Here is a 26,375-nt window from a genome sequence, read left to right as displayed (position 1 = left end):
TGTAGGGGAAATGGGGAAGGAAGGGAAGAGCCAGGCTGGACCAAATGACCTTTAGGTCTCTTTTGAACCTGAATCTATCATCTCATGATGCTCCATATGATAGCTTCATAAACAGATTTAACAGTATAATTGTGTGCTTGTTTTTTATATTTTTATACATCTCAAATGAATGACAAGGTTTTCTGGACCCAAATTTAGTTTTTTTTTTAATTTCTAAAATATTTGGTAACATCTTGCCCATTTAAAAGCCTTGAGTCTTTGTAGATGCCATTTTTAAAGGACATAAGCCTGGGTACAAAATAATGATCATAATTAATAATATTCTGCCTTTCACATTTCTCTGAGAATAGCACCATAATTGCTCCTGTTAAACGGAGCAGGAAATTGAGGTTAGAGGGAGGTTAACTGTTACATGCAAAGAGAATAAAAGAGAATCCAAGAATCGTGGATTCCTTATTCTAATCTATTTGAATAGCCAGGAACATGCCACCAATGGGCACTGGCCGCATCAAAGGTAATTATCAATGGAGGTGCTGTAACTCTTTTCTCCTCATCCCCTTGGACAGCTCATTCTTCAGCCTGTCTTTCCCTTTTCTTCTGGCCCATATGCCACAGACCTGCCATGGCACCCTTGGTTAGCCTTACTAATGACCCCAAAAGCTACAGGTGTCTCTACCTTTGTATTCAACTCCATATCAAACATAGTTTGAGTTTGCTCTTTAACCTATACCTTAAAGGTGATCTTTCCCCAACCAAATACCAAACATCGATCTTTCTCTCTCCAAAGCAGGAATTGAGTAACTGTATCACTGAAGAAGTTTTCCACTCCAACACACCAAAACCCAGAAATGATTTAAACAAAGCAAAAAAAAAAATCAATGAATAACCTCTAGAAAAAAAGTGAAAGTTTCATTGAAAACACTTATAAAGGGATTGAAAGTCTCCTGTAGTCTGGGGGATAACCTATATCTTCCTTCCAGAACTTCTTTCTTTCCTTTATTCTTTCACTCACTTCCTCGGTATTAGTTCAGCATCTGCAAAGGTCAACAAGGGAGCCCTGTTCTATGCCCTAGGCAGGAAGGAAGAAATGAACAAAGGAAGGAAGCATTTATTAAGTGTCTACTATGTGCCAGGCATTGACATGTTTTAAATCATTTGCTCCTCAGAACAACCCTGAGTGGGTGCCATCATGATACCCATTTGACAAGTTGATGAAACTGAGGCAGAAAGAGATTAAGTAATGCTCAAGGTCACACCACTGGTAAGTGTCTGATAAAGGATTTGAACTCAGAGCTTTCTGATAATTGGACTTGAAGTCAGGAAGACCTAAGTCCAAATCCAACCGCAGACATTTACTAGGTATATATATATATGATCCTAGGCAAATCATTTAACCTCTGACTGCCTTATTTTCCACAACTCTAAAATGGGAATCATTTTAAGTGGGAAGCACCTACCACTCAAGGTTGTTGTCAGGATCAAATGAAAAAATATTTTCAGAAGTGCTTAGCACAGTGCCTAGTATGCAGGAGGTGCTTGATAAATGCTTATTCCCTTCCCTTCTTGACTTCAGGCCCAGTGCTTTATCCATTTTATCACCATGGTCCCTCAAAGCATCATCAACCTTTCCCCAGTGCCCTGGTCACCAGAATGGCCAGTACTCTTAAATGCCTTGGAAGGAGGCTGACCTTGGAAACAAGTGTAGACTCAGATATCAGAGGAGTCCAAGAAGAAAATCTGACTCAGGTCAGAGATGATGTTGAAAAGACAGACTATCATTACTTTCCATTCCTGGAAACCATGGGAAGCATCCCATTTTTCTTTGGCAGCTCCTTTCCATCTGTCTAAAATTCAGCCATGTATGTGTTTCTCAGCATTTCCTGTTGCTTGTTTTTCTATGATTAGACAGAGGTAAGGGATCTGGGAAACTATCTGGACCATAGGGACTTTTTGAAGTAGTTCATAAAAGAATAGGGTCCTTCATAGCATTGGAAATGGAGGACAATGGCAAAGAATGGAAGGAGAGAAAAGAAAGACAAGGAAAAAATTTTTCTTTTACCACAATGAAATAAAATGGGAAAGGCAAAAACCGATTTGAAAACATCCAACTAGAATTCTCTGAGGACTAAAACATATCTGGGCGGAGGGACTGACCTTTAAGGAATTGCTTTTTCTTCCTCAAAACTTGGAAGGAATTAAAAAAAAAAGACCTTACCCCCAAATGGCGGTAAATAAAATGAAAAAGGGCATTATTTTTATTTATTCACCTAGTCTACTTCTCTAATCCGTAATTAGTAACAGATTCTTCCCCGCCCCCCCACTTTTATGGGTGAGTCCTTTCCACCTCACCCCCAGGGCAAGGTTATATCAGCAATTGTTATTTCTATGTGCTCCCCCCCCTCCCCATTCTGGTTATATAATATGCAATTAGACATGTTTAGAAGCTGGCGTGTTGTGTAACACAATACAGCTCTCTATGTCACTGGTCTTCCAACCTTAAAAAACATCGCCCACACCCATAGAATTAAATGCTCTGGGTTTTCAAATTCTAAGTAGAACAGTTCTTAGTTCCTGAATTCCTGGAAACCAGCAAGGATAACTCAGAAGAACCCAGGTACTGCAAAATCACAACAAATCGCAGCTGTTAAGTGATTATAATAACCTACTTGATTTCATCCTGAGTAAGACTTGGCTAGGAGAGAATCACAGCTTTTAGTTTCCATACCCCTCTTTTTTTATTTTTTTAAACTTTTCATCAATGATTTTCAGGATTATTCACTAATTTCCAGAAACTGAGCTGCACATCCCCACAACCTAACTGCAGCCATGCAACTGAAAAGTCATTTAGCCAAGCACGGCACAGTGTCTCAAAAGTCTCAGTGCTACTTTTGTAGCTGTGAAAAATGTTAGTTTTCATTTTAGGGGCAGCTAGTTGGTGTAGGCACCAAGCCTGGAGTCACAAAGACTCATCTTCTAGATTTCCAATCTAACCTAGACACTTCCTAGCTGTGTTACCCTGGGCAAATCACTTCACTTTGTTGGCCTCAGTTTCCTCATCTGTCAAATGAACTGGAGAAGGAAATGGCAAATCACTCCAGAATATTTGCCAAGAAAACTCCAAATGGGGTGACAGTCAGACATGACTGAAATGATTGGACAATAAACAAAAATGTCAGTCCCTGGCTGTATGACATTTTAGTGGCATAAGACTACATTTGTATTATAGCGATATGCAATTTGGTTTCTGGAAATGGGTGTATGATCTTAAACTTCTAGAGCTGAAAACTACCCTAGCTTAAGTTACAGAGAACAAGTCTAATGCCCACAAGCCATCAAAAGCTTCAAGTAAAGATTTCATCAACAGGATATTTGCAAGCCAAGTAATTCTTCTAATCCATTCATGCAAAAGACCTAAAATAAATTATCTCACTTTAATTTCAAACTGGAAATACTGGATAGGCTTTCTTTCTTTCAAAAGGTATTTTAATAAAGGTTATGACTTCTTTTAACTATATGCTGCTCCAAATGCTTAAAAGGTAAAGGGATTTTTTTTTTTGGCCTCATCTAAAAATACTCTGTTATTCAGTTCAGTTCATAAATAAAACTGTGGTTTTGCACCAAATGCCCTTTGGAGAAGTGACAACAGAGAAAGCCACAAATAGCAGCTTTCTGAATAGTTTCTCTCTTCCCCCTGCCCCCTCAAAAGATGGGGGATCTATTTTACATTAATATTTTAAACAGATTTAGTAATAACTGTTAAGGAGAGAATCACTCACATTCAGTATTAATGAATGTTCAAGGCCATATGGCAGATTTTTTCCCAAACATATTATATTCTCTATTGTTAGCCTACAGGTGAGGGTCTAATTTTGTTCTTCATTTGCTAAAGGACCCTTTGAAGTTCCATATATATTTATCAGTAACAGAAGTTGTAACATCCATGCAAATAGTAGAAACCATAACAATACTGAGGACAAATGCAATATGAATGATTTTGCATCAAAGTATCTTGGGTATAAGCTTCTATTACCCATCTTCAACAGGCAGCAATATGTAACCTGATACCACATGAGAAATTATGTGGAACCCCATCTCCACAGTAGACGTAGTCTGAAAATCCTGGCTGCAACCTTTATGGTTAGAAATTGAATTGTATTTCAAGAAATATAGTAGGAGAGTTTGCTATTTAAGAGAATCCTATAATGAATCCTTTTTATAAAATAAAGAATCTCTCTAATTGATCTCATTTTTCACAAATCTCTTTAACTAAAGGGGAACACACAAGATTATTTTAATAATAAAATAATAATCAACCTTTCATAATATAGTGGTTTCATCTGAAGAACCTAAAATGCTAGTCAAGGAGAAAAAAATTTGTCAGTAAGGAAATTATTTTAAAATGTTACTGGAGATACATTCTAGAAATTAAACCTTCACTGAGACTCACCGAAATGGATTTCCAGAGCCTAATTAAAATGTTGATCTATATAAGAAATTCAAGCAAGGGCTTGAATTCAACTTGCCTTGGAGGAGCATGCTTTGTTAAGCTAACCAGCTCCCTATTTAATTCATGAAATCCAAATGCAGCCAACTGGTTTCCCCATCCAGGCCTATGTCCCATCTGATTCTTCTTTCTATATAATGTCTGAACCATTAGGGTTAGTGGGCAGACTTGGAGTCAGGGAGACCGGAGTTCAAAGCCTGCTTCAGACATTTGGAGAAATAGGACTCTGGGAAAGTCACTTAACCACTGTCTGCTTCAGTTTCTTCATCCATAAAATGGAAATGTAAAGAGCATCTATCTCACAGTGTTGTTGTAAGAATCAAATGAGATAAAACATGTAAAGTACTTTGAAAATCTTTTAGTGCTAAATAAGTGCTATTATTATTGTTATTTGTTCTAAGAGGCAGAATCAGCACAGTTGATTTCTGTACTTGACAGGGATTCTAATTAATTAACTGGGCTTGGGGTCTGGAGGTGCTTTCCATCGTTTTTTTTTTTGTGGCCAATTTAATGAATATCCATTCCTGTGGAAGGATGGGGATGTAGAATGTTTCCAGGCACTGGGATTTTTCAGGTGGCAGCTGGAATACTGCCCCTTTGGGAGACATAGTTAGGATTTATGCTTTAGGTAGGGCTCGGAGACTGTGACTTCTGGGATTCTTTCCAACCCTGCTTTTATTTTATTTTATTTATTTTATTTTTCTTGCTGGCTACTCCAGCTTAGTATATTTTTTATTTTTTAAGTTTTTATTTTGAATATTTTCCCCTAGTTACATGTTTCATGTTCTTTCCCTCTCTCCCAAACCCCCCTAACCTCCCTTAACCGACGCACAATTCCACTGGTTCAACCCTGCTTTTAAATTGCTAGGACCTCTTGGTCTCTTTTATTCTTACTGTTCTCTTCATTTCTCCTCAAACCCCAGATCTCAAAGAGACCCGGGAATCTTGGGAAAAAGGGTCAGGGGAAAAAAACCTAGTCTGTTCCTTTTGTTTCCTGACCTCAGGCTCTGATGAGAAGGTTGGTTGCCAGCAGGGATTGCTTTCCAGCACTGGCATTCCTGGTAACTACAACATTACCTCCCCCCCTCCCAATGTGACATACAGCGATTACACAATGCACTAACACCTCCCTCATCCAGTGTCTAATTTATTCACCAACCTCAGTTCTCTAGGGCAAAGCCAAGAACTGGATGTAAGCAAGTAAATGTGCTTCTGAACAGCTGAAACATAGGTCATGAAGTCCATACCTTCAGGATAATCCACTTTACTCACAGGGAAAACACACAGGTTCTGATTCAGAGCCTATTAATTCCGAAGAGAAGCTGGTTGTGAACTAGAAAGGGCAATGAACTTGAAGGTGGAAGTTCAGCACTAACTCTGCAATCCCAGCTCTAGGGCTTAGTGGCCTTCTCCCTAAGATCAGGATACTAATTCTTATGTTACCTACTTCCCAGGGTTGATATGAGAATGGACAAGGTGATTTGTGCAAAAGAGCTTTGTGGCCATAATGGACTCAAGCAATGTTGACTCTTCTTATGTTGGATGTAGTTTTAACACTTGTTTGTCATCTGATTTCTGATTAGAAAAGCTAACAGAGACCTGGAGTTGGGAAAATCTAAGTTCTAATCTGAGCTCAGACACTTCCTAGCTGTGAGACCCTGGGCAAGTCATTTAACTCCAATTACCTAGCCCTTGCCACTCTTTTGTCTTAGAATCGATTACTAAGATTCCAATCAATTCCAAGAGGGTAAAAGAAAAAAAGGGGGATGAGGAAGAAAAGAAGGAAGGAAGGAAAGATAGAAAGGATAACGTAGAAGGAGTGGGAAGAGGCAAGATCCACTAGCAGCAGCACAAAATGACTCCTGAAAGCCTGCAAGAAAATAGAAACAGAAAGAATCTGAGAAGCAGACCCAAGCACTCAAAAAAGCCAACAGTCTTGGGCTATTCAGCCTCAGGATAAGTAGCCACTGCAAGAGAATGAATCCTTGTGACCATGCTGCAATCAACAGAGCACAATCACTGCAGGGAATACTAATGATGACCTTAGATCTCCTCCAGAAGACTGGACAAATCATGATATATGTAGATAATGAAAGGTTATATTGCAGAAAGTGATAACAAAGATGAAGAATTTGAAAAAACAATGGGAGAATTGCAGGAATAGATGTAGAAGGAAGAAAGCCAAGTCCTCCAAAACTGTACAAAGGCACAGAGACCAGAACAACATAAATCAAGACAATGTTCACTGGTAACAAAACTCAGGTCAGATATAATGGGCAAAGATGGCACCAAAGTAGGAAAGTTTAAGCATGCTTTCTTCCTTTCTGTTCCCAAATTCATTGTTGTCATTCAATCATTTTAGTCATGTCAAATTCTTCTTGACCCTTTGTGGAGTTTTCTTGGCAAAGACACTAGAGTCGTTTGGCATTGCCTTGTCCAGCTCATTTTATAGATGAGAAACTGAGGCAAAGAGGGTGAAGTGACTTGCCATGGGGTCACCAGTTCATGTTTGATGCCAGATATGAACTCAGGAAAATGAATCTTCCTGACTCCAGGTCACTCTGTGGCACTCTATCCTGCCCAAATAGTGAACTCCAAAGTGACATATAGTTGACCTATAGTCAAAAGTATTCTATTAGATTGTCTGAAAAATCATTTTGCTTTACTTTTTATCAATTCTAAGACAGAAGGTAAGGGTTTTTAAAAATGTTAACTGGTTCCTAAACACAGAGATTAAATTGTATTTCTTTTTGTTTATAGTTTTTCTTCAATGTTAAGGGAAATGATTAGAGATTATAGCTCTTATTTTTTCTGTGAATATAGAAAATGTCAGATCAGTGATAGCTAAGACCCAGTAGTTAATCCATTTAGAAAATAGCTCCAGAAGCACCGAAGTCCACATCCTATTCTTTTTTTTTTTTTAAATTTTAAACCCTTAACTTCTGTGTATTGACTTATAGGTGGAAGATTGGTAAGGGTAGGCAATGGGGGTCAAGTGACTTGCCCAGGGTCACACAGCTGGGAAGTGTCTGAGGCCGGATTTGAACCTAGGACGTCCCGTCTCTAGGCCTGGCTCTCAATCCACTGAGCTACCCAGCTGCCCCCTCCACATCCTATTCTTAAAGCTTTACACCAAGTCTTGTATCTGCCCTGCAGTACTCTGATCAGTCTTGAGACTGGATGCCTAGCACATCTTTGGCAAACTTGCAAAGAAAATCAGCAAGGATGCCTATTTCTGAATGTTAAGTAGAGATGAATGAATTCTGGGTTTTGAAAAATTAAAGTGCACATTTAAGGGATAGGCAGCATTGTATAGTCAGAGAGCCTGTGTAGAATCAGGAAGATTCATTTCAAGAGTCTACTTCATATGGAAGTTGTGTGGCTGGCCCCCTTTAAGCATTCCAGGCAGCTTTTTAAGACTTCAAGTTACAAAATGAACTGCTGATCTCTATTGATGGAGGGAATTTCCATAGTGGGACTTTTCTATCCCAGTGAAATCATTTCTGGACTTGCCCCTGTCCTTACCCCCTTTAAAAAAAACAACCTTAAAATTTCAACCCAGTTTTCTCTCTGTTTTCTCTCACTTCTATATTTGCCCCCTCTGACACATGAATATTTTTTAAGATTTTATATCCCCCCATTTGCATGCAGAAACACAATTTTTAACATTTGTTTTTTTTTTTTAAAAACTGTGTCCTGATTTCTCTCTTTCCCTCTCTGAGATGGTAAATAATCTGATATAGATTTTACAAACAGGTAAAGATTTTAAAAAGCCAAGAAACAACAAAAACTTAGAAAAAATGAAATGTTAAACTCGGCATTGAACATCCCTCCCCCATCTTCATGTTTTGCTGCTTTTTGTATTTCTTTTTTAAGTCTGGTCCTCATCTGGAAGAACTATTATGACACCACTGATTTCTTGCTTCAGTAAGACCTGGGTCTCTACTATATACTGTCGAGTTTCTCTCCTGGGAAATGACAAACTGAGGGATGAATGGGGAAGCATATGTGGGCAGGGGAAATGAAGGTTGCCCTGGGAGTGTTGTTATGGTACACAGTACATTCTTCAATGAGATTGAAAAAGATTCTTCATGTTGAAAAGGAAAATTGTACACAATCCTTAAATAGTAATCATAAAAATGATGTAGCTAGTGGCAGCTAGTTGGCTCAGTGAATTGAGAGCCAGGCCTAGAGATGGGAGGTCCTGGGTTCAAATTTTACTCAGACACTTCCTAATTGTGTGATCCTGGGCAAGTCTTCTTACAGCTCTTCTGCCTCAGAACCAATGCACAATATTTATTCTAAAACAGAAGGTATGGGTTTAAAAAAAAAGATAAAGCTGCTAGTTCTAATGCTTTACTTATTTTTTTTCTAATTTGAGGCACAAAGCAACTTTGTTTTTTTTAAGCTTTTATTTTGAATATTTTCTCCTAGATACATATTTCATGTTCTTTCCCTCTCCCACAACCCCCATAACCCCGCTTAGAAGATGCACAATTCCACTGGGTTTTACATGTATCATTGATCAAGACCTAATTCCATATTATTGATAGTTGGACTAGAGTTATCGTTTAGTGTCTTCATCCCCAATAATATCCCCATCAGCCTATGTGTTCAAGCAATTGTTTTTCTTCTGTGTTTCTCCCCCCACAGTTCTTCCTCTGAATGTGGCTAGTTTTCTTTCTCATAAGTTCCTCAGCCTTGCTCTGCATCCTTGCATTGCTGCTAGTAAAGAAGTCTGTTATGTTTGATTGTACCACAGTGTATCCTTCTTTGTGTACAATGTTCTCTTGGATCTGTTCTTTTCACTCGGCATCAATTCCTGGAGGTCGTTCCAGTTCACATGGAATTCCTCCAGTTCTTTATTCCTTTGAGCACAATAGTATTCCATTACCAACAGATACCACAATTTGTTCAGCCATTCTGCAATTGAAGGGCATTCTCTCATTTTCCAATATTTTGCCACCTCAAAGAGCGTGGCTATAAATATTTTTGTACATGTCTTTTTCCTTATTATCTCTTTGGGGTATAAAACCAAGCAGTGCTACGGCTGGATCAAAAGGCAGATAGTCTTTTAAAGCCCTTTGAGCATAGTTCTAAATTGCCATCCAGAGTGGTTGGATCAATTCACAACTCTACCAGCAATGCATTAATGTCGCAATTTTGCCACATCCCTTCCAACATTAATTACTTTCCCTTGTTGTCATTTTAGCCAATCTGCTAGGTGTGAGGTGGTACCTCAGAGTTGTTTTGATTTGCATTACTCTAATTATTAGAGATTTAGAACACTTTCTCATGTGCTTATTGATAGTTTTGATTTCTTTATCTGAAAATTGCCTATTCATGTCCCTTGCCCATTTATCAATTGGGGGATGGACAAAGCAACTTTGTGAAGCATTACAGATATTCTTTATTTTATAGATGGGGCAACTCAGGCAACTCAGATTTGCTCATACTCAAGTAGCTTTGTTGTTTTTATTGTTCATTTGTTTTCTAGTTATGTCTGATTCTGTGACCCTATTTGGGATTTTCTTTGGGAAAATTACTGGAGTGGTTTGCCATTTCCTTCTCCAGCTTATTTGCCAGAGGAGAAAACTGAAGCAAACAGAGTTAAGCGACTGATCTAGAGTCACACAACTAAGAAGTGTCTAAGTCTAGATTTTTGAATTCATGAAGATGAGTCTTCCTGACTTCAGAACCAGAGTTTCATAAATATCAAAAGTTGTATTTGAGTTTGATTCAAGATCTAACATGTTTTCCACAACACTATGCTATTTTAATGCTTTTGATGAGGGCTGGAACTAATAAGGTGAGGGCAGGAGGAGTGGAAAAGGATTTAGCAGAAACAGGCAAGCTAAATTGAAGTATTGCCCAAAAGATGTCTGATAATGTGGATTTATAGACAGTTAGGCAGAGTAACAGAGTGCTAGACCAAGAGTCTGGAAACTTGAGTTTGAATTCTGCCTCAGACACTTGCCAGGGTGATGCTGGGCAAGTTATTTAACCTCTGCCTGCCTCAGTTTGCTCATCTCTAAAACGAAGATAGTAAATGTCCACTTCACAGGGCCATTGTGATCACAAAATGGCATTAAGTACAAGAAAATGCTTTGTAAACCTTAAAGTGCTATATAAATGCTAGTAATTTATTCCTATTATCATTGTCATTTCCATTTTTGTTGTTGTTATACAAATATGGTTTTGTGACTTCTTCCAGCAACATTTGGTATCTGGGGAGGAGGAGTGAATAAAATGGATGATGATGATGATTCATTGTTGGGGATGTAGGGAGGAATAATGGGGGAAGGGCAAGGAATCTGAGGATAGAATACAGTGCATTTTAAAAAAGTGGTTGGACTTTAAAGCAAAGTTCTTAACCTTTATATATATATATATATATATATTCACACATATATATATGTATATATATACGTACACACACACACACACACACATATATATATATATATATCCTAGACCCACTCGGCAGTCAGTTTGGGGAAGTCTATGTCCCCTTACTCAGAATCATGTTTTAAGTATATAGAATAAAATGTGTAGGATTACGAAGGAAGCTAATTATTTTGAAACGTGGTTTTTGGAATATTAAAAACAAAAAACAAGTCAACAAAACTCCCTGTTGTAAAGCAAGAAAAATGAATTTAGAACACGATGCTACATTGTGAGAAGAGAGAGACTGGATTATATACATAGGAGGTGATAGGAATTCAAGTAAGCAGAACACTGAGTGCCTCGTTGAAATAGCTAACTATGAGGTCAAGATTGTAAAGGGAGGGAAGTCAAGTCAGGGAAGGAATGATGGATTGAGAGAAGCGGGAGGGGTTGAGGCTGGAAGAGTCATTATCGTAAATGTTGCAAGGATATGGGATGGAGAGAGAACTCAAACCAAAGCCAGTGACAAAGCTGAGAACACTTCCTGGAGCCAGTAACTAGATGACAGTGATAAGGGTTCAGGTTGATCTAATCAGGTGGTGTGAATTCCAGAGAAGGAGTAGTTGTTGAGCAATGCTGGCACCCAAGGTGGTGGGTTATATAGGAAAGTTTGTACAGAGGAGTATATCTACTCCTCTTCTTGTCCCTGAGTCACAAGGACAAAATTGAAGCACAAGGTACCACTGAAGAGTGTGGTGAGGGATGTGCCTTTCGGAGACTGAGGATGACAGGGAGTTTGTCGGCTGTAGTATGAGGGTCCCAGACAACATATTGGGAGGGGCAGGCAAAGACAGATGGGGATGAGGGAGGGGCAGGGCTTAGCTGGAGTAGGATGAAGGTATGGGGAAAGTGAGTTATGCCCAGGCAGGCTCTCGTTCTGAATGACAAGGATTAGGGAAAGCAGAGGGTTAGGATTTGTCAGCCTTAGGCAAGGGGGATTACCAAACTGGCAAAAGCTCAGAGAAGACCAGAATGAATGGGTCTGAGGGTTGTGAGCAGAATATTGGCGTGATGGAGTTTTCAAGCAGATTCTTTCAGGTTATTTCTCAGGTTTCTTTGGGGCAGGCAAGGACTTAATCAATCAGAGTGACTAAGCACTGAGTAGGAGGGGGCATCCTAGGGATTCCAAACCAGCACTGCTACCATACTGTTATTATTAGTTAAACTCCATTGTGAATAAACTGGGCTTTTGTGGGCTAACCTGGAAATCTAACCATTATTTATAATATTGTTTATGTGGGAAATTCTAACAAGTGCCTTACAAATGAACTTTTGGAACATAACGAATTTGTAATTGGTAGCTGCTTCTCTTTTCATTAAAATAACACTTTACTGCAATTTTCTCCAGATTAATTGATGATAATAATACCCTGCATAGTGCCTTATGGCATATAATAACATTTAACACATATTATATCTGGTCTGAGTTCACAACAAGCCAGGATGTTGTTATTATCCCTATTTTTTTTTACAAATGAAGAAACTGAGGTGCAGAGAGGAAAAATGACCTATCCAACACCACAGGGCTAGTAAGTGGCAAGAACTGTAACTTTAACTCAGCTTTTCTGATTCTCAGTACAGTTCTTTGTTACAAAACACCACACTCCCCAGGTTTATTTTTATTCTATTTGTTTGATGTTAGTAAAACAGTGGAGGGGGATGCATTAGAAGAAATATTTATTAAAGCTCAATTGTAATTATTTTGAGGATGGGGCCATGTCTTAGACACTCCTATCTAGCACCTGGGACAGCACCCTCTCCTTTTGGAACCACCTGATCTCTACTCTGGGTCTTGGACCCTGAGCTGTGAGCTTTTGCTTTCTCTTGCCACAAACCAAGCCTCCATTTAATTTCTCAGCCTTTTTCCAGACCATGCTATATTCACCCTATCCCACTTCCTGTGTCCCTTTTGTGTATTGTCTTTTCCCATTGGAATGTAAGTTCCTAGAGGGCAAGAACTTTCTTGTTTGCTTCTTTTTCTATCTCCAGCACTTAAAACAGTACCTTGCATTCAGTAAGAGCTTAACAAATGCTTTAATTTCAATTATATATATATATGTTTATACATATATATATATTTGTTAATTGCCTTCTATATGTTGAGGTATCATGCTAAGCTCTGGTGATACAAAGAGAGGCATAAGACTATCTCTGCCCTCAAGGAGCTTACAATTTATCGGGGAAGACAACATACAAACAAATATATACAACGCAAGCTATATACTGGATAAATAGAAGATAATTAACAGAGAGAAGGCACTGGAGTTAAGAGGGTCAGGGAAGGCTTTCTGTAGAAGGTGGGATTTTATTTGAGATTGTCATGGAATACTATTGTGCTATAAGAATTGAAATGCAGATTTGGAACTATGCTCAAAGGGCTTTAAAAGAATGCCTGCCCTCAACCCAACCATACCACTGTTGGGTTTGTACCCCAAAGAGATAATAAGGAAAAAGACTTGTTCAAAAATATTTATAGCCACACTCTTTGTGGTAGCAAAAAATTGCAAAATCAGGGGGTGTCCATCAATTGGGGAATGGTTGAACAAATTGTGGTATCTGTTGTTGATGGAATACTATTGTGCTGAAAGGAATAAAGAACTGGAGGAATTACATGTGAATTGGAAAGACCTCCAGGAATTGATGCAGAGTGAAAGGAGCAGAACCAGAAGAACCTTATACACAGAGATGGATACACTGTGGCACAATCGAATGTAATAGATTTCTCTACTAGCAGCAATGCAATGGTCCAGGACAATCCAGAGGAACTTATGAGAAAGAAAAACTAGCCACATCCAGAGAAAGAACTAGTGCAAAGAAATGCATTAGAAAAATATGTGATCAATCATGTAGTGTAAGGAATGGAATTCTTGGAGGGAGGGCTGAAGTTTGGAAGAGGAGACCAAAGGACAGTTGGAAGAGCAGGGACTTATGGGAAGGATTTTCCAGAGAAGAGGTCTTTGGGGAGAAGAGCTCGTGGAAGGGAGATGGAGAAAATGAGTTCTGAACAACCTGAAGACATCCCTGAGGTTCCTAACCTATTGAGGAGATCTGATACGATTGTTTAACTGACATCTTGATATCTCCTGAGTCCAAGACATGCCAATTAGTGTTTGGAATTCTGGATTCCTTTGGGGAGCAGTTCCCTGAACCCCTCATTCCTTGAACCTTGCCATACAGTGACCCTTATCTAATATTATCAAACTGATTAGATATATAGGCATAGAATTAGTGGGAAGGTCACATGAAGCTTTGTATTGAGACAAAATTGGACTCTACAAGGTGAAGGACCTGGAAGGGGTTAACCTTAGGGTCACCTGCACCCACTATCCACCATCATTTCCCTGCTCCCTTATCCTTAACCGTGTTATCTACAATAAATACTAGAAAAGTCAGATTGCGTTTAGGTTTACTTGAGAGACAGTTAAGGGAAGGAATGCTGCAGCTAAACCAGGCAGAATTCCATCTTTGAGCCAGACCACCTGTGGTGAAGAGGAAGAGGCTTATGTGAGCCCCAGTTCAGAACAACATCAAATTGGAGTTTCACGTAGCCCACCTGGTGGGGAAGCCTTCCCTCCAAACTTTGAGGAGTGGCACACCTTCCCCGGGTCCCCCAACTTTCAAGGGGACCCCCTCAGAGTCTCACAGTGTTATTGGCTAACAGTGAGTGAGGAGGGAGGGGATTGCTACACAAATTCCACCTTGTTCCTCGGCTATATCCCCCTCCTCATTAGCTTCCCTAATACATGCAGCTCGATAAGGATATGATTGGGGTTTTGATGTTAAAGGATCATTCTATTGCAGATATGAATAACACAGAAATAGGTTTTGAACAACGATATGTGTATAACCCAGTGGAACTGCTTGTTGTCTTTAGGAGGGGGGAGGAAAGAGTAGGGTGGGGTACCATGAATCATGTAACCATAAAAAATATTCTAAATAAAAAAAAGGAAAAAAAAGAAATGAAGTGCAGGATGCCTTGAGAAAAACCTGGGAAGACCTGTATGAACTGATGCAGAGTGAAGTAAGCAGAACCAGGAAAACACCATAACCAGTAGCAGCAATGTTGTACCATGATCAGCTGTGAATGCTATTCAGCTATGACTTAACTATTCTCAGCAATCCTATGATCCAAGACAATTCCAAACAACTCATGATGAAAAATGCTATCCACCTCCAGAGAAAGAACTATTAGAGTCTGAGTGCAGGCTGAAGCAGTCAGACTTCTTTTACTTCATTTTTCTTGGCTTCTTTTTTTGGTCTATGTTTTCTTTTACAATGCGAGTAAAATGGAATCTGTTTTGCATGACTGCATATGTATAATCTATATCAAATTGCTAACCTCGATGATGTAACATGGAGATGGCAGGGTGGAATTTCTGCAAGACACAGGGTCAAGCCTCAACCCAGAATTTTCCATGTTACAATGAGGAGGGAGAGAATTCAGAACTCAAATTTTAAAATAATGAATGTTGTGAAATTGGAAGAAATATATGAAAATTACAAAAAAAATGAAAAAAAATCTGCTCCTCACTGATCCTCTGCTGAAATGCTGTTGCCATCTTTGCAAATTATCAAATGCTGTTGTAACTTTGGAGTCCACCAGTCATCTCCTACTCCACTTTTGTTTTTCTTTCTAAGGGATGGATGCCAAAGCCCTTTTGTGAGGTTGACTTGGATTCACTCAACACATTCTTAGCTCTTATTAGATAAGCCTTGCCACACCCAGCTGTCATACAGAAGGCTCAGTCAGCCATCAAGACTTTTTTTTTCTTATCCGGTCCTTGCTCCTTCATAGGGGAGGTTTCCCAGCCTTCACCCTCAGCTGGGTTAAGAGGAGTGAATTAATTTCAATTTCTATCATGTGTCTTGTTTATATAAAAGGCTCTGTGAGATTGATAAACCTCAAAGAGGCCCTTAGCAAATTGGAAGTATAAAGTGTGGACCTGCTCCTTCTTCACATCTTCTAGCCCTCATTAAGTAAGTTCAGTTGTAAGAGATCCCCAACTTACACACTTAATATAGTAATAATAACACTAAAACACTTCTTTCATCTTATTAGGGTTAATAAAGTACTTTTATATGAATTATATCATTTGGATCCTCACTACCACCCAATGAGGTAGGTGCTACAAATATCATTATACCTATTTTATAGATGAAGGAGGAAACTGAGGCTCAGTGAGAGTAGATGATTTACCCAAGGTCATATCGCTAATAAGTATCAGTGATAGTATTTGAACTCAGGAGTCTCCAGACTCCAAGCTGAACATTTTATCTGAATGTTCAAGCAGGAGCTTGTTTCAGATCATGGGAGGAGAGCAACTTGATATATTCTGAATAAAATCAGGCTTCAAAGGTCATAACAACAACAGCAACAGCAGTTAACATTTATATAGCTCCTACTATGTGCCAGGCACTGTGCTAAGTGCTCTATAATTATTAACTCATTTGATCCTCACAATGACCCTGGAAGGTAGGATGAGGAAACTGGAGCAAACAAAGGTTAAAACCCAAGGTCACACAGCTGGTAAGTGTCTGAGGCTAGATTTGAACTCAGGTCTTCCTGACTCCAGGCCCAGAGCTTTATCCACTGAGACACGTGCATGTCTCATAGGTTATAAGTGGAGATCTCTGGACTGTCTAAATTGATCAACTAACCAACAAGCAGATCTATGTCTGCCATATGCATGACCCTGTCCTAAACACTCTGGGGGTTGCAGACATGTTCTGTCCTGGGATTTCTACCCAGACCATTTGGGAGATAAGATACTTGGTTACCTTTATTAAAAGTAAAAAGAAAGGAGGCAGCTGGGTAGCTCAGTGGATTGAGAGTCAGGCCTAGAGACAGGAGGTCCTGGGTTCAAATCCGGCCTCAGACACTTCTGAGCTGTGTGATCCTGGGCAAGTCACTTAACCCCCATTGCCCACCCTTACTGCTCTTCTGCCTAAGAGCCAATACACAGAAGTTAAGGGTTTAAAAAAAAAAAGTAAAAAGAAAGGGGGCAGCTAGGTGGGCTTCAGTGGTTTGAGAGCCAGACCCAGAGACGAGAGGTCCTGAGAGCATTCTAGGATTAGGAGATGGGGGGAAAATGCAGCCATTCTTGGAGTGTCCCATTAGAGGAACAACAAGGAATCAGGGTCATTAGACTGCAGAGTCTATGGATGTGTTTGTCCACAAAGAACTGATAAGTAGAAATAAGCAAGACGTTTTACATAAACTTGTCACATGATGCCTTCTCTAGAGTGGGGAGAGAGGAAAGTGGGAGGTACCTGGGAATTCTAACAGCCAAAACAATTAATTAATTAAGTTTAAATCAACCTGGATCATATTAAGTTTAAATTTTATTAATAATATAATATTAAATTAAATTTAAATTAATAAAAAAAAAGAGTGTGTGGACATGAGTAAGGTATAAGGAGAGGCAGGAAGACCCCAGGCTAGAAAGTCTCTTAAAGGCCAAATGAGATTTTTATATTTGATCCTGGAGGTAATAAGTAGCCACAGGAGTTTATTAAATAGGGGTGTGACATGCTTAGATGAACCTGGGGGAAATCACTTTGACAGCTGAGTGGGTGCCTTCTAACCTTCACATATTTTATGAATGTTGATATTTGCTATTATTCCTGTTAATTAAACCTTTCTCAGTTTTTTATTTTTTTCCATTCTAGTTGCCAAGGTAATATAGAGAATTGGCTAGATAAAAAAACAATAATTATATTCCTCTCTAGGCCTGTGCTGTCTGAGAATTGGTTCTAGTGGGCAGATTAATTTGAATATCAGAGCTAGCTGTGAAAATAAATAGGACTTCAAAATTCAGAATCCTCTGTAGCCAGAGCATTGGGTAGTAAACCTGCCAAACAGACCTCCCCAGCCAGCCCCTCTACTTATCAGCTATTTTGTGCGCTGGGCTTACTAGGGGCCTTTTCCTTGGCCTTAACCTGAGAATCACTGTTGGTGAGGTGTGGAACAAAGAGAAAACACACACACACACACAGAGGGACACACACACACACACACACACACACACACACACACACACACGGACACCCCCCTTGTAACAATAGAATCCTAGCTGTGAGAGGAATAGAAAATATGACATGGGAGATTTGGTTCTGTCCTTTTGGGTTACTCTCTCTCCTGGACACCAGACCTCTGTGTAAGACCATGTAAAACTGAGGAGCTATGGTGGGTGTTATTACATTTCAAAGGCAGTGGAGGGATGACCATTGCCATTACTTGTCTGTCTTTATAACTTTTTTGGTAAGGTTTTATGTCAAAATTTTATGGCGATATGGGGCTGGAGAAAGGCAACATTTAAGTGAAATCCATGCTTTTAATTTTAGGCTATTTTTAAAAAGTAATCTGAAAGAGTGAGGAATAAAGTTATCAAATGAATAAATATAGGTGAGAAGTAGTCTGGCTTTGTCTTTAGAGAGTTAGGCTGGTAGACAGGAGGACTTGATTCAAGTTCAAGTTCAGCCTCTAACACTAGCATTATGACCTTTGGCAAGTCATTTAATCTGTTAGTGCTCTAGGAAGGGGATCTTTAAGTCTCTCTACCCAGAATAGCTAGGTGGATTGGTGGATTGAGAGCCAGGCCCAGAGATGAGAGGTTCTGAGTTCAAATCTGACCTTAGATACTTCTTAGATGTTAACTCTGTACAAGTCACTTAACTTCTGTTGGTTAGCCCTTTCTGCTTTTCTGCTCTGGAACCAATACATTAATGATTCTAAAATACATTTTTTAAAGATCTCTAATTTAAGGGAAAGATGCCTGTATTGGTGGAGGGAGACTCCTTACTTGGGAGTAGAAATGAAATCACAGGGCCTTGTCTTATCTATCTATCTATCTATCTATCTATCTATCTATCTATCTATCAGCAGATAGGTAGATAGATCATAGGTTGATTAATAGATTGAGAGATGACAGATAAATTAATAAATAGATGATAGGAGGATGCACAAATGTATGGATGGATAGATGATCAATAGCTAGGTAAAGAGATGATAGATTGATAGACTGATGACAGACAAATTAATCATAGGCAGTAGATACATAAATGGATGGATAGATTGATAGATGATGGACAGACAGTTCAGATGAAACTGAAAACTTTTCAATCCTTACAATAAACCCTTATGTGGAATATAATCTAGGCCAATTCAGAGGGTGGCGTTAGGGAGTAGAAAGTGAAATATTTTAAAATTATTAATGATGGAGATGATGTACCTGAAGACAAGTGTAATTACCTGCTGCCTGTAGAGTGGAGGGCTTCTTGACCCAGCCTTATCCAGAAAAGTCAAGGAGGACCTATGGTCAGAGTCAGCTAGTCTCTGGGAACTAAAGATTGTATTATATTATGGTTGTGCTCATTATGCCACTGGTCCTATAGTGTGATGAGAAAAAACCTTTTCTGCTGCCATGTCTGTGCCCCCTGTTTTTCATGGGTGACAGTTAACTCAATAATTTTCCTGGAGGTCCCGGCCTCCTGTCATCTTGCCCTCCTGTCTAGGATTACTCACTTCTACCTTTGTTCTCCATTCTATTTATGACACACTGAAAAAAAAACCAACCCAAACCATCCACTTCACTTTTATCTAGTGTTCTCCTACATAGGACTTGATTCTCTACATTTTAATATACATCCAGTAATCTTAATTTATTTTCATTGTTACATATTACTTGTACTGAAGGATTCTGCATCATAGATGGTCATTTAAGTTAATTTCCTTAGTTGTGCAGCCAACTAAAGGTTATTGTAAAAGTCAAATGAAATATTTGTAAACTGCTGTGCAAATTCCAATGTAGTGTATAAATACTATTATTTTTATTATTATATGGTAGATAGATCGTGATCTCATCCATATTGGAAGAAGACGTTTCCACATTCAGAAACCTATGCAATCATGGGTCCAGGTCCCCTTTCCTTCTACTTCTTTATCAAAAAGCAGTCAAACTCCCTTCATTTGAACAGAAATTGGTGACCTCTTTCATTGCCACAAAGTTATCTAAACAGCCTAAAGTTTTTTAATGTTGTTTTACTTTAAAATATGCTTTATTGCTTTCTGAAGAACTTTGTTATTTTAAAAGTCTCTCACACAGCAGATATAGTTCCTGACACTGTAGCTTTAAGAGCTAAATGTAATGTTTAGGATTTGGCAATTGGGCCTGGATGTTTTTTAAATAACTTAGAAGATCAAGTTAATAGAGAATGATGGCTTGAGAGAAGCCACGGAGAAAATAGAAAGAGATCATGGAAAAGCTTTCTTGGGAGAACTGTCATAACTATTTTTTTGTGAAGAAATATAAAGAAAATGTTGTGGTAAGTAGATCTAGAGAGGGATTAAGAGCTATGGCTTGAGGGGAACTATAGAAGATAAAGAGAGAGAAGATGGAGGGAACCTTTTTCCTGATGGAACCATTTTGACCTATTATCTTGTGACAAAAATGAAGAAAAATCTCTAGAAGGGACTTTCCAGAAATAAGAACTCACTTGAAGATACCATGTAAGAGGTGATTCTGACTGTTTTATTCTCACATTTTAAGATAATTATTTATATCATTTCATTATTATTGCTTACATTGTTTATAAATTGTTCAGTCAATAACATTAATAATATAGTTAATCCTAGAAGATTAGAGGTTTTGATATAGAGAAGAGAACAAACGTTTGGGGAAAATATGTTTTCCAAGTTTATTAAACAAGCAGCATTTAATGAATTGGAGTGAGGGTGACTGATAAAACTGATTAATGATGGAGATGCTTAAATTTAACAATTAATGAAGAAATACCCCCAAATACCATTGGTTACCATAGACCCTAGGATGAGAGCTATATATGGTTATATGGTTACTATCTATTTCTATCTATCTATCTATCTATCTATCTATCTATCTATCTATCTATCATCTATCTATCTATCTATCTATCTATCTATCTATCTATCTATCTAATCTATCTATCCATTCAGCCATCTATCCATCTATCTATTCGTCTGTCTTACCTATCTACAAACATAAATAATTATATGCTTTATGGTATATATATATATATATATCACACACACATATATAAATCTTGTATATGTATAGTTAAAAAAACAACTCCTACCTTCCATCTTAAAATCAATACTGTGTGTGACAAAGAAGTGAAAAGGGCTAGGCAATGGGGGTTAAGCCACTTGCCCAGTCACACAGTTAAGTGTCTGAGGTAGGATTTGAACTAAGGAAGAGTTTTCCTGACTCCAGGCCCAGTGCTCAATCTACTGTGCTACCCAGTTGTCCCAAGTCAGGTTCAGTGGCCCCAACTCCTATGTGTAATGCTGATTTGTCTTCTCCAATGCTACTATTTTTGTATTCAATACTTTAAAACTTCAAATGATTTAGAAAAGGACATTCCATAAAATGAACACTCCCCCAAACCCTTCACTGGCCTTCTATACCTGACTTAGTCAATGTGCATTGGAGTGCTTTGTGCGAGGTGCAGGAAATACAAAGAAAGGGAAAAAAAGATTGTCCCTACCCTCAAGGAATTCAATGGGGAAGAAATAACTATGGGCACCTAAGGGACACCGACCTGGAGACCCAGTTAGGATCCGTGTATTGGTTCTAAGGCAGAAGAGTGGTAAGGGCTAGGCAAAGAGGTTAAGTGACTCACCTAGAGTCACATAGCTAAGAAGTGTCCGAGGTCACATTTGAACCCAGGACCCAGCCTGACTTTCAATCCATTGAGCCACCTAGCTGCCCCTTATATGAGCTCATTTCAGGTAGCCAGATGTGGTTAGAGATCCTCTGGCTTCAGAATGGATGGCTGCTTTTTTCATTGTACTACACCTGTCCCCCAAGAAATTTCAGCTTACAGGATCATGTATTCGGTAGCATATTTCTATAGTATTCTATAGTAAACCCTGCCATGTTAGTAGCTGAGGAGCCTGAGGTCTGGAGACGTGAAATGACAAGCACGGTCACTGAGCTAGGCCAGTGGCAGATTGCAGATTCCAGACCCTATTCTCTGCTTCCAACTCCCCTTCTCTTTCCATCATACAAGAATGCAGCTATGATCATGACCTGGAGTTTTGGCTTCTTCCTTGGCCAAACTTCTGGCAAAAACTTCTGCAGGGTGTGGGCACTCTGTTAAGACCCCAAAGAGGAAGATGGAGGTCCGTTTTGGTCCTGGGCACAATAGGCATCTTTCACAAAGAGATTCCATGGGTTTGGGATTGTAAAGGCTAGCCAGGTTCCCCTGAAAATCTTAAAGGGAGGTAATTTAATTATGTCTCAGCTTCAGCTTTTTATCTCTCCTAGCAAAAGAACTCTATCTCTTTTTGACACCTCACAGGGAAAGCTGGTTCCCTTATCCCCAGAATTAATTAACATGCAAATACTTGGCTATAAAAGGCACACAGTTTTTCAATTAGCATTCAAATGCCCTCTTAATGATTCTTAGATGGGAGCCATTAGGGGAAAATAAAATGGAAGATAGTCAGTTTCTGACTATGTACTCATGGCTTATCTGGGACAAGTGGGAGCCATTTTGGGGGTGGTGCTGCACTCAAGTCTGGAGCCCCATTTCATAGCTGACTCTGGGCACCCCTCCAACTCATTGCTCCTCAGACAGATTTACCTGAGCTCCCCCTGCCAACACCTTTTAGAAGCCGCCCTGTGTCCTGGAGAGCAGCAGTAACTCTAAGAGTTATTGTGGTGGAGCATATGACAGCAGCTGGTAAAAAGGAGCGCAGAGAATATCGATTATCAGAGTAAAAATAGTGACTCGGATTTGTGTAGTCCTAAAAGCTCATCCTTATTTAATGCTTGGGGGTTTTCAGAGTGCTTTCCTCAAAACAACCTGTGATGTTGGTAGTGGATGGAGTCCTGGGTCTGGAGACAGGAAGACTGGAGTTCAAGTTCTGCCTCAGACATGTCCTAGCTGGGTGACCTAGGGCAAGTCACTTAATCTCTATTGCCTCAGTTTCCTGAACTGTAGAATGAGGACAAGAACCACACCTAACTCATAATACAATAACAGCATAACGATAACAACACAACCACTCATGGGGTTATTGTGACTCTGAAATGAAATAATATGTGTAAAGTGCTTTCCATAATGTCTGGCACATAGCAGGCACTATAGAAATCATTATTGCCTTTCACCTTATTCCCTTTTGACTAATATGGAAATAGACTTGGAAAGGTTAAAGCACTTGGCCAGGGTCACATATTTAGTGCCGTAGGCAGAATTCAAACCCCTTTCTTTTGTTTGCCGAGTTGCTGCTCTTGCCACTATAGTACCTTGCCTCTGAAGAAAAATGAAGGGCTCCAGCAGTTTAACTAGCATCTATGATCTTATTCTTTACTAGTGATGTGACCCAGGACACATCAGTTAATCTCTCTAAGCTACAATTTTCTCATTTGTAAATTGGGCGTATTTAAGATCTCTCCTGAGGATCAAATGAGATGATGCGCTTTACAAATCCTCTAACAGTCAGGATGATGGTGATCGTGGTAGTCCTGATCATGATGATGGGGTGGTGGTGGAGGTGGAAGCTGCTGGTGAGAACACTCCCTCTATCAAAGCATTTGGGTGCCTGTCCTGCATTTTTTAGTCTTAAAGAGTTATTTAGAATAGTCAGAGGTTGATACTAAGTGACTTGTCCAGGGTCATAGACTTGAACTCAGATTTTTTTTTTTCACTCCCAGGTCAATAGTTCTCTACAGATTCCACTAGGTTATCTTAATTCATTTTTCTTTTTTTTTGGAATCTCTATATTATCCTAGGTCTCCACCTTTCTCCCCCTCTCTGTTTCTCCTCATCTGTCTCTTCCCCCAGCCACCTAATCTTATAATTCTTTCCCTACAGCATGTCTTGCATAGGTTTCCTTCCTTTCTGTTTCAGAACCTCATCACCTCTCATCTAAACGATTGTAGAAGCCTTCTAATTATTCTCCTTGTCTTAATTCTTTCCCCAATTCTAGTTCATTCTCTGTCTACTAAAGTGTAGGTCTTCAGCTCCAGATCTCTCTCTTACCTTCAGGTAATCTTTGTTTTTCAGGCTCTTTTTAACCTGGTTTCTTCCTATATCTCCACTCTTTTTAAATTCTACTCATTTCCACTCACTTGGCGTTCTAGCCATATCAGCCAATTTACTACTCCTCTCCCACCGGTGACACTGTCTCTCTCTTTTCATTGCCTAGTATTTGCTCTCTCTTAACCCTGTTTACCTCAGTTTTCTTTCTGTAAAATGATCTGGAGAAGGAAATGACAAATCACTCCAGTATCTCTGCCAAGAAAGCCCCAGATGAGGTCATGAGGAGATGGACATGAATGAAAACGATTCAACAACAACACCCAACTTCTTAAGATTTATCTCCATTTCTGCCTCCCCCCAGAAGGCCTTTTCTCGTTCCCCTACCTATTAAGATTCCCTTCCTATGCACTCTTTATCTTGAAAAAGTTCTCTTTTCCACAAGAGCAGTCATCTTTTCTTTTTTTTTTTTCATTACATGTAGAAACCACTTTTGACAATTATCTGACATTTCCCCCTTTTTTATTTAGACTATTTTTCCATAGTTACATGATTCATGATCTCCCCCACTCCTGCTCTTTCCTCCCCACTCTTGAATATGACAAGCAGTTCCACTGGGTTATACATATAGCATTGTTCAAAACCTATTTCCATGTTATTCATATCAGCAGTAGTGCTATCCTTTAACATCAAAACTCCAATCATATCCTCATCACACTATGTGATTGATTACATATTTTTCTAATGCATTTCTGCTCCCACAGTTCTTTCTCTGGATGTGGATAGTGTTCTTTCTCACAAGTTCCTCTGAATTGTCCTGGGTCATTGTATTGCTGCTAGTGGAGAAATCCATTACATTCTATTGTGCCATAATGTATCAGTCTCTGTGTACAATGTTTTCCTGGCTCTGCTCCTTTCACTCTGCATCCATTCCTAGGGTCTTTCCAGTTCACATGGAATTCCTTCAGTTCATTATTCCTTTCAGCCCAATAGTATTCCATCACCATCAGATACCATAATTTGTTCAGACATTCCCCAATTGATGGACATTCTCTCATTTTCCAATTTTTTGCCACCACAAATAGTTGCCACCACGAAGAGTGCAGCAATAAATATTTTCATACAAGTTTTTTTTCCTTATTATCTATTTGGAATACAAACCCAGCAGTAGTATGGCTGGATCAAAGGGCAGGCAGTCCTTTAAAGCCCTTAGTGCATAGTTCCAAATTGTCCTCCAGAATGGTTGAACCAATTCACAACTCTGCCAGTAATGTATTAGTGTCTTAATTTTGCCACATCCCCTCCAACATTTATCACTTTCTTTTGCTGCCATATTGGCCAGTCTGCTAGGTGTGAGGTGGTACCTCGAAGTTGTTTTAATTTGCATTTCTCTAATCAGGAGGGATTTATAACTCTTTTTCATGTGCTTATTGATAGTTTTGATTTTATCATGTGAAAACTGCCTATTCATGTCCCTTGACCATTTGTCAACTGGGGAATATATTTTCTGATATTTTAGGATTCAGGTTCTATCCCTCCCTCTCTGAGGTCTTATATAGGTCATGCCAATACTTTCATGCAACACATATTTCCCTCACATTCATGTTGTCATAGAAGACATTATTGCATACAACAAAAAACTCATAAAGAAAATGAATTGGAAGATGGCATGCTTTCATCTGCAGTTGGACTCCAACAGTTCTTTCTTTGGCTTGAGGATGGCATATTTTCATCACAAGTCCCTTGTGGTTATCTTGGAGACTTGCTTTGATGATAATGATTTAATCCTTCATGGTTCATTATTATATAATATTTCTGTTATTGTATACATTGTTCTCCTGGTTCTTTTCACTTCACTTTGCATCAGTTCATATAAGCCTTTCCAGGTTTTTCTGAACTCATCCTATTCATCATTTCTTATGGCACAATAGTATTTGAGAGCAAGTATGTTTACATTTTTCAGTATCCCCAACCTTAGGCATGATACCTGCCACACAGTAAGTGCTTAACAAATATTGAATGATTGATTACATTAGAATGATCATATTTTAAGGCTTGGAAGGACCTTAGATATTATTCCTTAAATCTTTATTTTATGGATCATCATATCAAAGCTCCAAGAGATGACCACTTGCTTCAAGTCTTCCATCTACATAGCCAAGTGGTTCAGAGGAATGGTATTAAAATGCCCCAGGTTTCCTCTTTAAGCTTCTTTCTTTATTCTCTCCCTCTTTTTCTCCTGGACACAGTGATGTCCAGCTCTTTGGGGCTCCCATGGTGAGGCTGAGGGACAGTCAGATTAAAGAATGATTTAATTTTAAAATTATTTTTCATAATTTGTCTGGGAAACAGCAGAAAGCAGAGAAAAGTCTGAATCAGGAGAGACAGAGAACTGGCTTTC

At 39.0% G+C, this 26,375-nt stretch overlaps 1 protein-coding gene across 2 annotated transcripts in view; it reads left to right on the top strand.

Annotated features, from left to right (window-relative positions):
- Window positions 1-26,375, top strand: part of CRADD (CASP2 and RIPK1 domain containing adaptor with death domain) — a 246,985-nt gene that overhangs the window by 86,889 nt on the left and 133,721 nt on the right. The window contains exon 3 of one of the 2 annotated variants that reach the window (XM_044677417.1): window positions 4,683-4,692. The exons of the other annotated variant lie outside the window; for it this stretch is intronic. Coding sequence (XP_044533352.1) covers window positions 4,683-4,692 — 10 coding nt within the window. The remainder of the gene's footprint in view (window positions 1-4,682; window positions 4,693-26,375) is intronic. 2 annotated transcript variants of the gene reach the window in all.

Source organism: Gracilinanus agilis, chromosome 5 (genome assembly GCF_016433145.1).
Source record: "Gracilinanus agilis isolate LMUSP501 chromosome 5, AgileGrace, whole genome shotgun sequence".
NCBI lineage: Eukaryota > Metazoa > Chordata > Mammalia > Didelphimorphia > Didelphidae > Gracilinanus > Gracilinanus agilis.
Note: the sequence above shows the minus strand (reverse complement) of the source record. Positions and strands in the feature narration are given on the sequence as shown.